General features: G+C 39.0%; 1 protein-coding gene across 3 annotated transcripts in view; it reads right to left on the bottom strand.

Moving 5' to 3' along the window:
• Positions 1-14,978, bottom strand: part of dtx1 (deltex 1, E3 ubiquitin ligase) — a 36,888-nt gene that overhangs the window by 1,087 nt on the left and 20,823 nt on the right. For 2 of the 3 annotated variants that reach the window (XM_033973069.2, XM_055224050.1), the window contains 6 exons: positions 13,521-14,256; positions 4,878-4,939; positions 4,165-4,326; positions 1,999-2,060; positions 1,703-1,861; positions 1,138-1,299 (listed from right to left, as the gene is read on the bottom strand). In XM_033973069.2, the coding sequence (XP_033828960.1) occupies positions 1,138-1,299; positions 1,703-1,861; positions 1,999-2,060; positions 4,165-4,326; positions 4,878-4,939; positions 13,521-14,256 (1,343 nt within the window). The remainder of the gene's footprint in view (positions 1-1,137; positions 1,300-1,702; positions 1,862-1,998; positions 2,061-4,164; positions 4,327-4,877; positions 4,940-13,520; positions 14,257-14,978) is intronic. The other variant, XM_033973071.2, reaches the window with a different exon arrangement.

The following is a 14,978-nucleotide window of genomic DNA, read 5'->3' as shown; positions in this document are numbered from 1 at the left end:
AACAAAAAAAAAAAACAAACAAAAACATGGATCATATGTCCAGCCACAAAAGAACAGGAATAATGAACCTAATCCAGAAGAAAAACATATCAGAAAGGGGGAACAGAATAAAAGCTACAAAACAAGTAAATGTGTCACCATTGACCAGATTTTTTAAATAGGGACTTTCTGGTGTAATTTAACCTTTGCATAAAACAAAGATAAAAACATGGGACCAATTTAACTAATTTAAGCAATTTCAAGGATTTTGGCAATTTGTGGGAATGCTTCTTTCTCCAATATTTTAGTGCAGATTCATAAAGAGTCAGACCTATTGGACCACACATTAACAAACTAAGCCTCCTCCTGGCCTAAACGCTCTACTGGAAAATGAATTTAACTTTTCTGATAAACTGACTCAAATATTATGGTTATTATTGATAATATATAAATTATGTTCTCTCCAAGTTACAGGAATATTTGTTATATTGAAATTCAAAGTGAGTGAACGTTGGGTGTGAAATACTGCATTGTACTCTGCTGACCTGACCTGTCCGATGACCTCCAGTATCATGGTTTTCCCAGGAGACACTAATCCTGCTGCTTTGGTGGGAAAAGGTCAGTTTATTGACTCTATTAAAGCTGGTCTCTGCAGTCAGGATGAAATATGCCGCCCACTTCTCCTGCACAACCTTAACAAATCAACCCACCAACCCAACACTAAAGAACCAAACGACCTTCATATACAAGCCATAAATCTACATTCATCTCATAATTTACAGAATGTATGTTTCCCTGCCACGATTTATGACAGCACCCCTCAATTTGTTTGATTATGTGAACCAATGTTTCTCCTGATAATTTTACTCATGCAATTTTTTTCATTATTCTACTATGACATGGGCAGATATGATCAATTATGTAGTTATAATTATGCATGTAGTATAATATTTTAGTCTGGCACTTTTCAAATTTGCCCCAAAAATAACCAAGGATATAAAAAATATCTTTATGGCACATTTATTTTTAAAATATTTTGCCCTTTATTAGGTTATAAGACACTGATCCCATTTTGATCCCTTCAAATTGACAATTTTAAAATGTAATAAATGCATTAGTTTTAGAGAAACTGATTTTTAAAAAGAGTTAACCTCTGACCTGGATGCCAGCAGGAATGTCATAGACGATGCGGATGGTTTTGGAGTCTGGGTATCCAGGGAGACAGTGGGGGATCACATGGTACTCCATCTTCCCAGGAGGCTGCGTTCCCGTTTTTTCCCCATAAATGGTTTTACATGTGGGGCACTGCAGACTGCCATCCTAAAGACAATGCAGGTAAAAACACAGGCTAATGTTCCTAGATTCAATAGTAGAATTGTGCACCCATTTTAAATAAGCCAATGCATCTAAGCAATGTCTAGTAATGTAATTATAATATATAGGTATGAGGGTGGACTGCATAAAATGTAATGCTTTCGAACCCTTGGATACACCAATTTTAGTAGTTATACACATACACACACTGAATATGCACGTTATTGCAGTCACTGAAATCCTAAATGAGGATACTCATATTAAAATCTGACAAAGCTATTTAAGTTTCTAAAATGTATTGTTATGCAACTTTTGTCATTACTTGTGGAATCTTCTCAAAACTTGTATGCAAAGTATTGTTGCCTGTAGTGACATCACACCAGCGTCTGGCTGCTGGGCCTGTACCCACCTTATTGCCATTGTTGTACATGGCCACCAGGCACAGCAGATGGTACATGTGACCACACTTGCCAAGTTTGCCCACCAGCTCTGGCTTGATGCCTCTGTGCTGCAGGACGCCCTCATATCCCGACGCCATGGACAGCCTCTCCATACAGATGGTACAGTCCTGGAATAACCAACCAAACTACTTGAGCTGCCATTGGGCCAGATAGTGTGCGTTTATGACACTTTCACACTTTGTTAGGACGTCAAACTGAGACAGACTGTGTCCCTTCCACAGGCACGTTCTTCTCTGGTACTTACTTCATCTGGTGCGACTTTAATCTTGTCTGTATATCGTCTCACAACATCCTCAGGATTTTTTCCTACAGGAGAGTTAAGACAAAAGATGACCATCAGGGACGTACAGTTCAAAGTAGTAAGGTGGAACGATATTAATGTCACCAAGGTTGAATTCAAATATTTGACAGTGACAGAAAACAGCAAAGGTTTGTCAGAAAAAAAGACATCACAAAATTATGGTTATAAACATCTAATCCAAATAAACATGAACATTTGTAGTTTGGAATAACATAGGTTATGCTTTAACAATATCAAAATGCATAAATCTGTCACATTTTACCCTACTTGGAACATACTTAATAAATGAGACATTGCCCAGACACAAATCAAAGAGTCTTTTTAAATGAATTTTGATGGATGACTGAGTTTCCTCCAGTTGTTGTAACAAGGGAGTGGCTACATCTTGTTGTTTTTTTTAACTGAAACAGTATAGATTTCTGTCACTTCGAAGAGGTCACCTTCAAACTGACACATAGCAGCCATCCAAGCACTCCATGTTAATCCCCTGTGCAGCAGTAAGCACGGCTGAGAGCACCCCTGGCTTAAACTGCTAATACGCTTACACACAACCTCTATTACCCCTTTGTTTGTTCATTTGGGCAAACGCTAGCAGTCAAGGGGGGCAGACCAAGGCAGAAAATTGTCAGGTGTAAAGGAGAGGAAGACAAGAGAGTCATGTGTGAACTGCCACTAGTATTTGATGTCTTAATTAGTCAGATCACAGCTTTGACCTTTTAAATTAGTCAGAGTCAAGTTCACTGCACAGGAGAATACCACATCTCCAGCCAGGCATTAATTCAACACTGTTTTTCTAATTGGCATACAGCATAACATTATGACCCCTAAAAAGGAAATTAAATGGATTACTATTATAGCATATTGGGATATACTGGGCAGCAATACTGAAAATTCTCTCTCATATAGACTCAATGTTACTTTAAAGTTGTTGGATTATTCATAGTAGAAGTGTAGAATTACTGAATGGTCAACAATCTTAACAGAGATGCAGCAAAAAACTATGTCAACAAAGTTTGACCATTTAGTTTGACCAGGCCAACAGGAAGGACTGGATCATAATATTTAATAAATGCACCACTACTAGTGTGTCTGATCTTCAATGATCATTATCTAGGATCAAACGACACTGAAGGCTGGAGGCAGGTGATGCAATCGGGGTGATAGAGTTGGCTGTTGGAACAGACCCAATCAGACAAAATACAATTGAGGAAAATGAAAAAGCTGCTGCTGGCTCTAATTGTGAAAATGCAGTTTATTGCAGTTTTAGCACATGGGCAAACATAGTGGACAGGGGGGGATAATGGTATGCATGATTTGTGTTTTTTCTCAAAAAACAAAACAAAAAACAAAACAAAAACAACCCCACACTGATCTCTCTCTCTTGATGCATCTCTCATGTGAATCCGTGTGCAGAGTAGCGCAAACTGCTATGCGGAGAATGAAGAAAGATAATCTTTGTGCAAGCAAATAAACCATACAGCTTCAGCGATCAATTAGGACAAAGGCTCCCAGGGGAGGCCAGTTTCCACAGCTCATACTGGCCAGCACTTATTTAAGTAGACGGACGTCCGACTGCACTCTAGATCCACTCTGAGACACTGGTACAACTATCCCCTGTTAATTACTGTGCCTGCAAATGTCCCCATCAATCAGAGTAAACAGTAACACCACTTACTTTTTATGGAGGTCTGAAATCTATGGCTATTATAGTATCCACAGTAAATGGACAAGATTAAAAATGTAACAGTGAATACATGAACAACAGTGTTTAAGTAGCCAACTAGTATAAATATGCCTTTTGTCTTAGGCAAATTGTATTAATCGGCAGAAACTATATTCATAACACAAGTTAAGACAGTAGCTTAATTAAGATAAGTCTAGACTTTCAGATATCATACAGCTTGCTAATCGGATATTAAATGTGCATCTTTATCACCCAATTCTCAGATAGAGCAAAAGCATATTTCTTTTTGCTTGCAAGACAAAGCCTGCAAACTGTCAGTGGTTGGCCCATTCTTCGCTCCAGTGAATTTCATATTTTTTCACTTTACACTCTAAAAATACAGAGTGTCTGCATTTGCGCTCCATTGCCCCCTCTGTCCTTCCTACCTCTCCTCAGGTGCTTCTTTTTGGTTTTGCGCCGCATGCCGTTGATCCCCGGGACAGGCTTTAGGTCGCTCTTGTTAATGGGAGGTGGGTGTAGGATGGGCTTGGGGGCTCTCGTCAGACAAACGGGTAAACCTGCAGCGCACATCAGGATACCTGTCATACCTGACGCATGTGAACAGCAGCAGCCACATCACACCAACAAACGAACAACACACAGGAGAGTGGAGAGAGCAATAAATACAGCGTGCTCGTCAAAGCAAGTCAATAAGAGTAAGAATGGGTACTACTAGACATGGGGCAGGTATGGGTTCTGTTTAGCTGTGGAAATGATTCAAAAGATTTTACTGTGCACTCTACTCTTTTAAAGTTCATTTAATTATGTTTTAATTCGTTTTGTGCTTTTAATGTCTTTCTTATTCTATGTAGAACTTTGAATTACTTACTGTACAAATTGTGCTCAACACACTACCACTGTTTCCCAAAATGTTACCATTACTGGGCAAAAGCATCTACCGGTATTCCAAATAATGTAAATAACTTTTTTTGTAAATGAATACTTGAAATGTTTACTAGTATACCTATTTTGTCATTTCTCCCTCGTGCACAAATTTAGACCCCTAAAACTGAAACTTTGATACATTTTTTTTTACTTTGACCCATACCAACTCATGCCTTGACATAATATTGTTGGGATGCTACAAGTCAAACCGTACCTGCGAGTGCTGGATGTACTGGTCCGGATCCGGTGAGATTCTTCACCGGGAGAGCAGGAACACTAGAAATAAGACAAAAACAAAACACATATCTTCCATTAGCAAATATCAAAACACTTAATCTCAAGGGAGCTAATGCATTCTTCACACCTTGTAAACAGTACAGAGGTCTTGGGTCGTGATTGTCATTAAAGCGAAAGAGAGGGGCATGCTATTCCCTCTATGTGATAAAAAACAGTGGTGATACAATGTCACATGTGCTTGGCCGTGGACGCAGACGACCGCGATGGGATGAGACAGTCTGAGTCATGGACAAAGCAGAGCAGCTAAAACTGATTCAGGCCGACATTTGGGGAGGGTGGAGTTTAGTGCATACACACAGTAAGATTTCAATACAAGAGGTTGTTTAGAAGCATCTTTTTAACATTTGTGCCACTAGTTACCCGTAGAAATGGTGAAAAGATCTGTTATAAAGCCTTGTTGTGAATTCAGTATCTTTGCTGCATTTGGCATTCCATTTTTTGTGCAATTGAGATTCTGTCTAGAATATAATTTGGTGGATTGAACACTCGCATGTTTTATTTTCATAAGTTTGAATGCCTAATATGTCTTGAGACAGCACTAAACAAGGCAGTGCCAGCACAAATAACCAAAGCTACTGATTTTGCTCAAACAATCAAGATTCTCAGAAAAAGTATTGTTTAGGTACCGGTAATGCAAACCTTGTACAAGTAATTGTTTAAGTACCCATATGAAAAAATGAAAGGTCTAAAGCCCCAAAATGTACAAACTTATTAAAGTAAATATAAAATAAAAAAGGTCATCAACATGAACTTAAGTGTGGAAACAGACCTATATTTATATTAGATTAATTCATACATTCTAATTATATACAGGTACAAGGTAACAAAAACACAAACTAATGAGGTACTTCCTAGCAATCATTAACTGATGTTAATAACCACAGTAGCACATAAATATGAGATGTTGAACTGTGCAGTGGCTGAGGTCATTTGCCTGCAGCGTTTCACAAATCTGCATCAAGAGAGCGCTTTGATATTAGAGCTCTGTTCGTGTGCCAGAGTGCAATAACAAGGATGCGAGACCCAAGTGAGGCTGTCCAATCTCATCTCTGCACTGGGGAGGAAACACACGCCGTTTCGCACACCAGTGGTCTGGATACAAGGAGGGAAGATCACCCCTATTCTGTGCATGGCCCACAATAAAGGACAAATAAAAAACACCTCTTACATGAAATGAATTCAGGTTTACGGGACTATAAAGGGCTCTACTTTGATTCAAGTAAAGATTAAAGTGGCTGATTTCACACTTGCAGTCAGAGGATACAGTGCAACAGAGATAGACAGACCAAAAACAGGCTCTAGTTAATACCTGAACACACTAAATGTCATTGAGGAACACAACTGAGAAAGAAGCAGCTGAGCTCATCATCCAGCATGCAGGTGCTTGTGCTGATCTGTGAAAAATGATGACTAAAAATAAATTTCTCTTTAGCAAACATTCCATAATGTAGCATGATTGCCATCTATCAGTTCTGATCTGGCGAAAGATTTTTGGGGACATTGTTTTTACACCAATACTAGTTTCCAAAAACAATGAGATTTTTACAGTGTGGGACTCAAAGAAAAAAATTAACCTCAATAACAAAGCCATAAAGTACTGAGGATCTTATGATCATGTGTAAGGAAACTAATTAGAAATGCCTTTTCATCTACACTGGTTGTGATCATCATAATAAATATGCAAGGTTGATGAAACAGCTGCACACACTTACAAAAAAAAAAAAAACAAGCCAGCAGAACAAATTAATGAACATTAACAAGACAACTGTAAAACAGCTGCACAACAAGAGAATACAACCGGCTTTATCTGTACTTCATCTGTCATGAGTCATCAGAAGTACAGCACAGTTATTGTGTACACAGAGACATCTACCTCAGTGCCCTCCCCACAATTCATGTCAAGGACAACGCTTATGTTATGTTTTATATACAGTATGAGTCTATCTCAGACTCTGTTCTTACTCCTGGTATTAACTAACCTTGCACAGCAAGATGGATTTTTGTGGTATTTTTGAGTTCACAATCTTGAGAGACTCCTGCTAAAGTGAAATGGGTGGGTGGACCAATCACAGAGCAGCATTGAGGTTTGTGCAGAAGCCAAAAGGCGAAGCACCCAAACAAACCAAAACAATCAGGACAAAGCTGACATGACGTACTAAAGCCTATAATAGCAAAAATATGTACCATTTTTTACAGGTAAAGCTTTGTGCATTTGTGGATGGATCAACTGCATTTAATGAAAGTTTGATTTTGCAGCTTGTTCTGCTGTTGTGACGCCTCAACCAATTAGATTTAAATAATCAGCATGACATTCTGCTTTTTCCAATCACTTTCAGGGAAAGCCATCCTAGATTGTTAATGTGTAGAACTCAATTCAGAGTGCTACATAGATCAATCTGGCATGAGTCAGGTTATGTGTTAAACCAGTTTTGTCCAAGAATACACACACACACTAACACAATGCATCTTTATGGAGTCAAGAACATAGCAAGCCCCCCACCAGAAAAGTTGCATATTGCACTTAAGGTGAACTACTGAAAGGCAAAAATGTTCTGAGAATCCCAGAATACATTATATCTTCTCCTACTGCCACTGAACCAAGTCACCTCTGCATTTTGTTTGACCTGGCCACCTGTCGCCCACTGGGAATTCACACGCCTGTCTGGCTGGTTTAGCAAAAATGGCGCATGATAAAACTTGCGACACACATGCAACAAAGATAACCAATTGCCTTTTTAAAAAAAAATGTATTAGCAAGAACTAAAGCATAAAAAGTGACTTGTGCCTTTGACTTCAGATTAACAATAGTGATTAATGACACAAAATCACTGCCCACTAATATACTGTGAAACTCCTAATCCGAGTGATGCAAAGCTTTGAAAAAAAATCTTCCTGCAATAATATAGATTTTATACATCAAAGTTAAGAGTTTGTTTAACAGTTTAGCAGTTATAATAATGCATCATTTTTTTAAATAAATGGGCTTATAGTACAGAAACCCATGCATGAACAGTATTTAATTCATAAACACAACATTGATGAAATTAAGACTCATTTCCTGTTATTCCCAAGTCTTACTCAACCTAATCACTCCCAAATTAAGTTTCTACAGCACTTCTAGTACAAAACTGCTGATGCCAAACTAATATGTAATCATGTGTTGATTATACAGCATGAAGATGAGGGGAGAGGATGGAGGGAGAGCCCATTGTAAGTGTTTAATTACACTGATGCGAGTAGTGGGAAGCATGTCCAGCCCACAGAAAGACAAATACTGTACCACTCCCTGAAATGCCCCAAGAATAAGCATCAATAACACCAAAAATGCCATGTTTGAGTCTAGTCCCAATTGAGATCCTTTATTCACTAAAGCTGTATTACCCTATATTATTTATCCATTATATTAACTTGAAAAAGAAAGTACTGGACAATTATTCTTTTTACTTTACTTGCATAGCATAACGTTATAATTAAGAGCAATGTTCAACTAATTACATTAGGTGCAGATCCTTATATTATCAATTGGAGGCAAAAAAACTGGTCCTTTTGGCACCTAAAGAGCTATATATCTGACTGGAAACTTGAAACTGATCAAGTCTGTACACAATTACTTCCAGATTTACAAAAAAGCAATACAGATCCATGGCCCTGTTTTTTATTCCAAAGTTTTCATGGCCCATTGTGGATAATTTTACCAGTGCAAGGCATTGGACCTCACTACTATTTGTTTGAAAGAACAATCAGGAGAAACCTCTGCTGGGTCAGAATAAAAATGGACCTATGTTCTCCAGGGTAATACTCAAGTAGTAAACCAAACTACAAAATAGTTATTTTTTTTCCAAAATAAACTTTCATGAACACACTGATAAACTTAATACTCACACCAAATACCTCCCAACTTAAGCTTCTAGTAAAAGAATAAACAAATTTTGGGTTGACTAAAGATATTATCTGCTGATTGATAAGATGACTAAAGGTGCAAAAGATCTCCAAGCTATTACGCATCTCTATCTGACCCAAACTGCTCTCACAGGACTACACCTGGATGAGAGTTCATGCAAAAAACATCCATTTATGCTGAAAAAGTATTAGGAAATTATTTATTTTTATTAAAACAGATTAAACTTGAATCATGAATTTAATCTGCCTTTTTTCATTTAAATATCAAAATTACCAAATCTTCAGAACACTCACTCACCAACTTCTCTTTTCTGTTGTCCCATAGAAATCCTTATAATCTAAAAACAATTGTTGTCTAATACAAATTTTGCAGTGTGAAGATGATGGGAGGAGGATGGAAGGAGAGCCCATTGCAAAGGTCATTTTATAGAGGTAGATTACACAGGGTCGTGGCCAGCAGGAGGGCTTAAGAAGTGCCTGATTTACGTAGCTACAGCCCCAAATGTTGATGAAAGTTAATGAAAGCTTAGCCTAAAGACAGTGTTCGCACATCACATCAGCCCACATCATCTTTTCCCTTTTGAGTGAGTTTTGAATCCGTCTGATCTGCAGATGCTTCATCTGTGCACATGAGACGGTAACACTAAGCCTGTCACAATAACAAATTTTCAAGTTTGATATATTGGTGAAGAACATATAGATGATAAACAATACAATTCAATGCCATTATGCCAGTGACACGATCACCCTAAAGCAGGATGTCCCTCAAAAAACTATTCTATATTTGTAGTATTTGTAACATGAGCTACAATATATCAATGAAACACTTATTTTTGTACTTTTCTGAAGATTTGAGCAATAAAGGGTTGAATAAACAAGAAAAAAGTACAAAAAAGTATCCATGATAAATAATGACCCCCAAATATAGTTCCATCTCTCATGTACTGAACAGTAAGTCAGTACTGTAATTATCATCAGCCTGGGTGACACTGCTCCCATAACGTGCATCTCTCACTGTGTATCGGCATCAGGTTCTTGTGGCACTGACTGAACGTATGTATAGCATAATCTATTGGGGAACATAGCCTAGTAGTATAAGCATCTTATTTAACTCACCTGCTTGTTAAATTATTGATAGCAGAACATTTAATACCAGATCACATGGCTGCATAAGGCTAAGGACTAGCTGCACCAAAAATGAGACAGGGCTTTTAGTTGTTTTGCTTCACCAAAAAGGAGTACACTCCAAGGAAAAGCAAAACTGGATACATTGGTAACACAGTCGCAAAAAACTTGGTCTCTTGTATCTCCCTTCCCAGGTGACAGACAGGTGAGTGAGGGCCTGAGGAAACTTCCTGACTTCACTATCTGCCTCATATTCATGAAAAAAAATCATGAAAGTAAACAAACAAGGCATCTGACCATAACACTCATAGAAACGCACTGTATATCTACCTGAAACACCCCAAAAATAAGCATCAATGACTCTAAATATGGCAGAATTATTTGAGCCTAGCCCGATTAAGCATTACTCCACTTGTTGCAATAAGAGGTAATTATAACAAGGAACCAGATAATGATTAGTTTACAGAGCATAGCATTAACTTGACCTTAACAGTAACGTTCATGTTGACAAAAATGGTCATCTGAAATGCATTGCACATGTGACAACAACTACCGCATTAAGAACAGTTGTGCACAGAGAAAGGAAGGAAGTGGTTAACACAAGCCTGAGAACCAAATCATGTGAAATTTACATATCACTGCCATTCATTTAAGGCAAAAAAGTAGTCTGTTGGCATTCATACCTATACATTTGACTGGTTAAAATGTTCATTGGTCCCAAAACACAGTGCTCCTGAATTGGGCTGGTCAAATATGGATACATTACAATTACAAATTACAAATGTATTCCAATTACAACTTATTAAACAGTCTGAAAAATCTGCATCGACAACTGTATCAAGTTGACAAAACATGATAAAATGTATCGACACAAACCAGCAGATTTTGCCACTGCTAGCTTTCATCAGGCAATATAAAAATGATTTAATAGGCAAAATAAAACCTCCCCTATTACACACACCAAAGCCAACTGTTCTTTAACACCAGAAAATCAATATATAAGCTTCAACCTTTGCCCTCTATAGAACGTGGGTCTTCTAACATAACATCACCTATACAAAGGTAAATCAGTGAAACAATCTGATGCTTCCATTTTTAATTGGACATAAACAAAACATTGGTCAACACTTTCCCTGTATCTAAGTGTGTTTAGGTGTGGGCGTGTGAAAAGTAAATCAGAAGTTTGAAGTGGTGTCTGGGTTTCTCTTATCTGTTGCTTGCAGTGTTTGTGGGAATGTGCACATCTGCGCCTGTACAACTGTGTGTGTGATGTGGATGTGCACGTATGTGAGAGAGTTTGTGTCCCACAGGGTATATGCTAACCACACTCATCCTGTACAATGAGCCACCCGCCTGGGAACCTGTGCTGCACCCGTTCTCTTCCTGCTCAAACTTTCTCACATTTGAATCACTATTCTTCTCAATACTATAAATGATTGTCACTCTAGAAATATGCAGCTCTAGCACTGGGAAAATGGTGAGTTAACTAGGAATGGGGCTATAACAGGTGGTATACCGCAGTTTTAAAATGCAGCTGTATCAGTATTGTGAGGATGGGTATTGACAAAGCTCATTTATTTTATGTCTCCTCACAGACTTCATGAATAGATTAATTTGGTCATTATATACGTCTATGATGACACAAATACAGTCTAAAATATATTTGTCCCTGATAATGGGTCTGTCACAGCAAACAGTATCCACTTTTTAGTTAATAAATCCCTTGTTTTTGTTACACAGGATCTCCACGGATCATGGTCATCTCACTGTGGAAATTGCATCCTGAGTTTGGTGGGAACAGCAATTTTGAAATGTGTGAAGTTCAAACGGTTAAACAATAATCACATCCCATTCTACCTTGGGCAAAGTCTACAATAGAAAGCTAAACATACGCACTGTGTGAAAATGTGTTTATAAAAAGAAAATACTCAGTTCTTGTACTTATAGTTTTAAAAATAGCAATAACCATGCAGCCAAGGACGCAGATTCTGCCAGAGCACTTTGGCAGTACCCCAGCTCTTCCTATGGGGAGAAGGTTATGGGGGTTGGTGGGTTGCTGTTTACCAATAAATCCTGCACATCACTGCAGATATTCTCAGAGTCTAAAACAAGGTCAGATCTAGCCACAATGAGGTGATCAGAAATAGGTCACGGCAAGTGCAAGTCTTTGTGAAGAACTATTATTCAAACTTGCAATAAGTGTGTCTTTCCCCATGAGCGACAGAACTAAATCAAATTGGATCAGGAGAGGTTTATTTTCGTAAAGAAAGCAGGATAGGGACTGGAGCATTGGTTATAAAGGCTGGGCTCAATATTTTTTTATACTTTGTTCATTTCGGCGAATTGCTGTGAGGTCAGAATGCTCTGCTGAAGCTCCCATTTTTCCTTGATCCATTATTCATCCTTCCCCAGTGGAGCTGTGCCTCTATGGTAAATGGTTTCCACAGCTACACAAGAGCCGCCTTCCCAATGACCATGCACACATCATGAAACAAATATGCACTTCTTTGCTGTGATGGTCCACACTGTACATGTGAGACTCGCACATCCCATGACACAGCAGCAGAAGCACACAGTGTGATAGTAAGGAATGAGTTCAAAGCAGGAGCCGAGTGAATGATCCAGTGGAGCTGCAGTATTTCACGCCTATTGGGGCCAACATAAGCTCATTATGGAGCGGTAACCATGGTGCGCACACACACACACACACACACACACACACACCCCCCCCACACACACACACACACACACACATGAGAGAAACTAGTACTCTGAAATGTCAACACAAGAAAAATAAGTAGCAGTTTTCAATAGCTGACTAAAAGCAACCACAAACACAGTGATAAGAACTTTTTTTTTTTTTTAAGTGTCACAGCATGAGGTCGCTTTTGGAATAGTTAAATCTCAAAAAGCTATTAAGACTCAACCCTGTCTTTGGAAAAAAAAACAAAAAAACAACAAACTTATTTGATGTGCTGTGTTTATAGTTGGATACTTTTTTGATGAACAAATTAAAGATTGAAAAAACAACAACACTCTTCCAGACTCAAACAGAGCTGTGCTGTCAAGTTTGCTCATTGGTCAAGTGTCATTTAAAGAAGGCGTGTGCAATTCTGCTTTCCCTGAGGGCCACATTAGAATTGCATGGCATGTGGATGATAGGTAACAAATGCTGATCAGCAAATTTCTATAAAACACAGGCTACTTTAATCTATTAATTTGCCATCATCAACAAAGGCTTACTTGGTGCCAGATTAAAGCTCCTAGGGCTACAGGCTGCAAAACTCCCAGGTCTGACTTAAAGCAAAATCAAACTTCTCTGACTACAGATCAACAGCATTTAGAGCTTTTCTCATTGATTCTGCATCTCTGTCATATTTCCAATCTTCTGCATTTGTTTTCTTTTATTCTGCTTTGATACAGATGAACCACGCTTTTACAATCACAATGACAATGAGAAAAAATAATCCTTCCCCTTCAGTCAACACATTGCTCTGATTCATGACCGAGTTATATAACCGGATGTTACTCTTACCCCGGAGGGATGGATCCTCTGGCTGTACCCATGGAAATCCGCTGGGTGCCTGGCCGGTTCAGGTTGTTCTGCCCGTTGATGGTGAGTGCGTGGTGGCCGTGCGATGAGAGCGAGGGCATCACAGGGGAGCAGGGGAAGTTGGCTTTGGACAGTGGCACTTGCACCTGTTCAGCTTTGGCTTGTCCTCCCCCTACACTAATGTTATTGTCATTTGTGCCTGAGGAGTTGGTTGTTGATGACCAGAGAGAAGTCCCAGCGAATGTGTTGCTTTGCCGCACGGTTGTCCCTGTAGCGCCTGCATTCCCTCCTTGCCCGTACAATTTTCGTCTTTGAGAAGCAAGGATTGCATTGGAAGCTGCTCGTGTACTGTTGACCAGAATACATTGTTGACATGAACAGGGCTGACCAGAGCTCGCACCCACGGGCCAGGATTGAGATTTGGGTATAGATCCCATGATGAGAGGGTATGCCAAATCCATACGTCTGCGTAGTCTGCGTTTGCGTTGGCTCTGGCGGTTGGTTTGAGCCATGCTGTTGAAGTCAATGAGGTAGCAGAAGCCCAGAGAGGTGAGGTCTAGCCAGGGATGCTGCTTCTCATAGGCATTTTGGATGGTGACGCAGATCTCCATGTCGTATGGCGTCCATGAACCGTTGTCGTTCTCCCATTCCCACACTACACCTTTCCCCGGAGCTGATGAAGGCTCATAGAAGTTCCTCTGCACTGGCCTCATGGTGCCTAGAAGAAAAAGACAAAAAAATGTCAGCGCAGCCACAATATTTAGGTGTTGGGATCTGCCTATAGGATATGGTAATTTACAGGAAAAACATCAGCTGCTTTTGACTTCATATCTTAGTTCATAAGTAAACAATAATTTTGGAATCAAAGCCCAAAAGATCATGAGTAGTCATATTTTAAGAAAAAAAATATTATTCCAGAGCCATCCCAGAATATACCCAACAGTGCATCCCATACCTCCACATTAGCCATTAGATTTATCATTACTTGACATTTGTGGCACTAATTAATACATGTGTAACAAATGATTAAGAACCTCCTTGGAGAGATGCATCACCAGTGACAACGCAGAGTCACAATGCGCTTCTTTAGTCAGGATCATTAAGAAAAGGGTTGGCACAGCAACTTGACCGACAGCAGGAGGCAACACCCCGCCATCTGCCCCAGGACACACTCACCAGCACTGCATTAGAACTGCAACTGTACAATGTTAAAGTATAGGGGTTCAGACAACACTTAATGACAGGTTAATAAAATCAAGTACGTTTTACTGAGGTTATGGAAGTTTATTTTCATTTTAAAAACATTTTGACATTAGTTAATCTCTCAGTGTTTGCCAGTTTAATATGATTAGTAAGAGTTGTAGTCAAATATAAAAATGCGGTATCACCATATCGTCATATATTTCCTTGCATTTTGTTAAATACTGTTCAGAATTGCCT

This window comes from Periophthalmus magnuspinnatus, chromosome 9 (genome assembly GCF_009829125.3).
Source record: "Periophthalmus magnuspinnatus isolate fPerMag1 chromosome 9, fPerMag1.2.pri, whole genome shotgun sequence".
Lineage (NCBI taxonomy): Eukaryota > Metazoa > Chordata > Actinopteri > Gobiiformes > Gobiidae > Periophthalmus > Periophthalmus magnuspinnatus.
The sequence above is the reverse complement of the archived record's forward strand: the minus strand, read 5'-3'. Positions and strand labels throughout refer to the sequence as shown.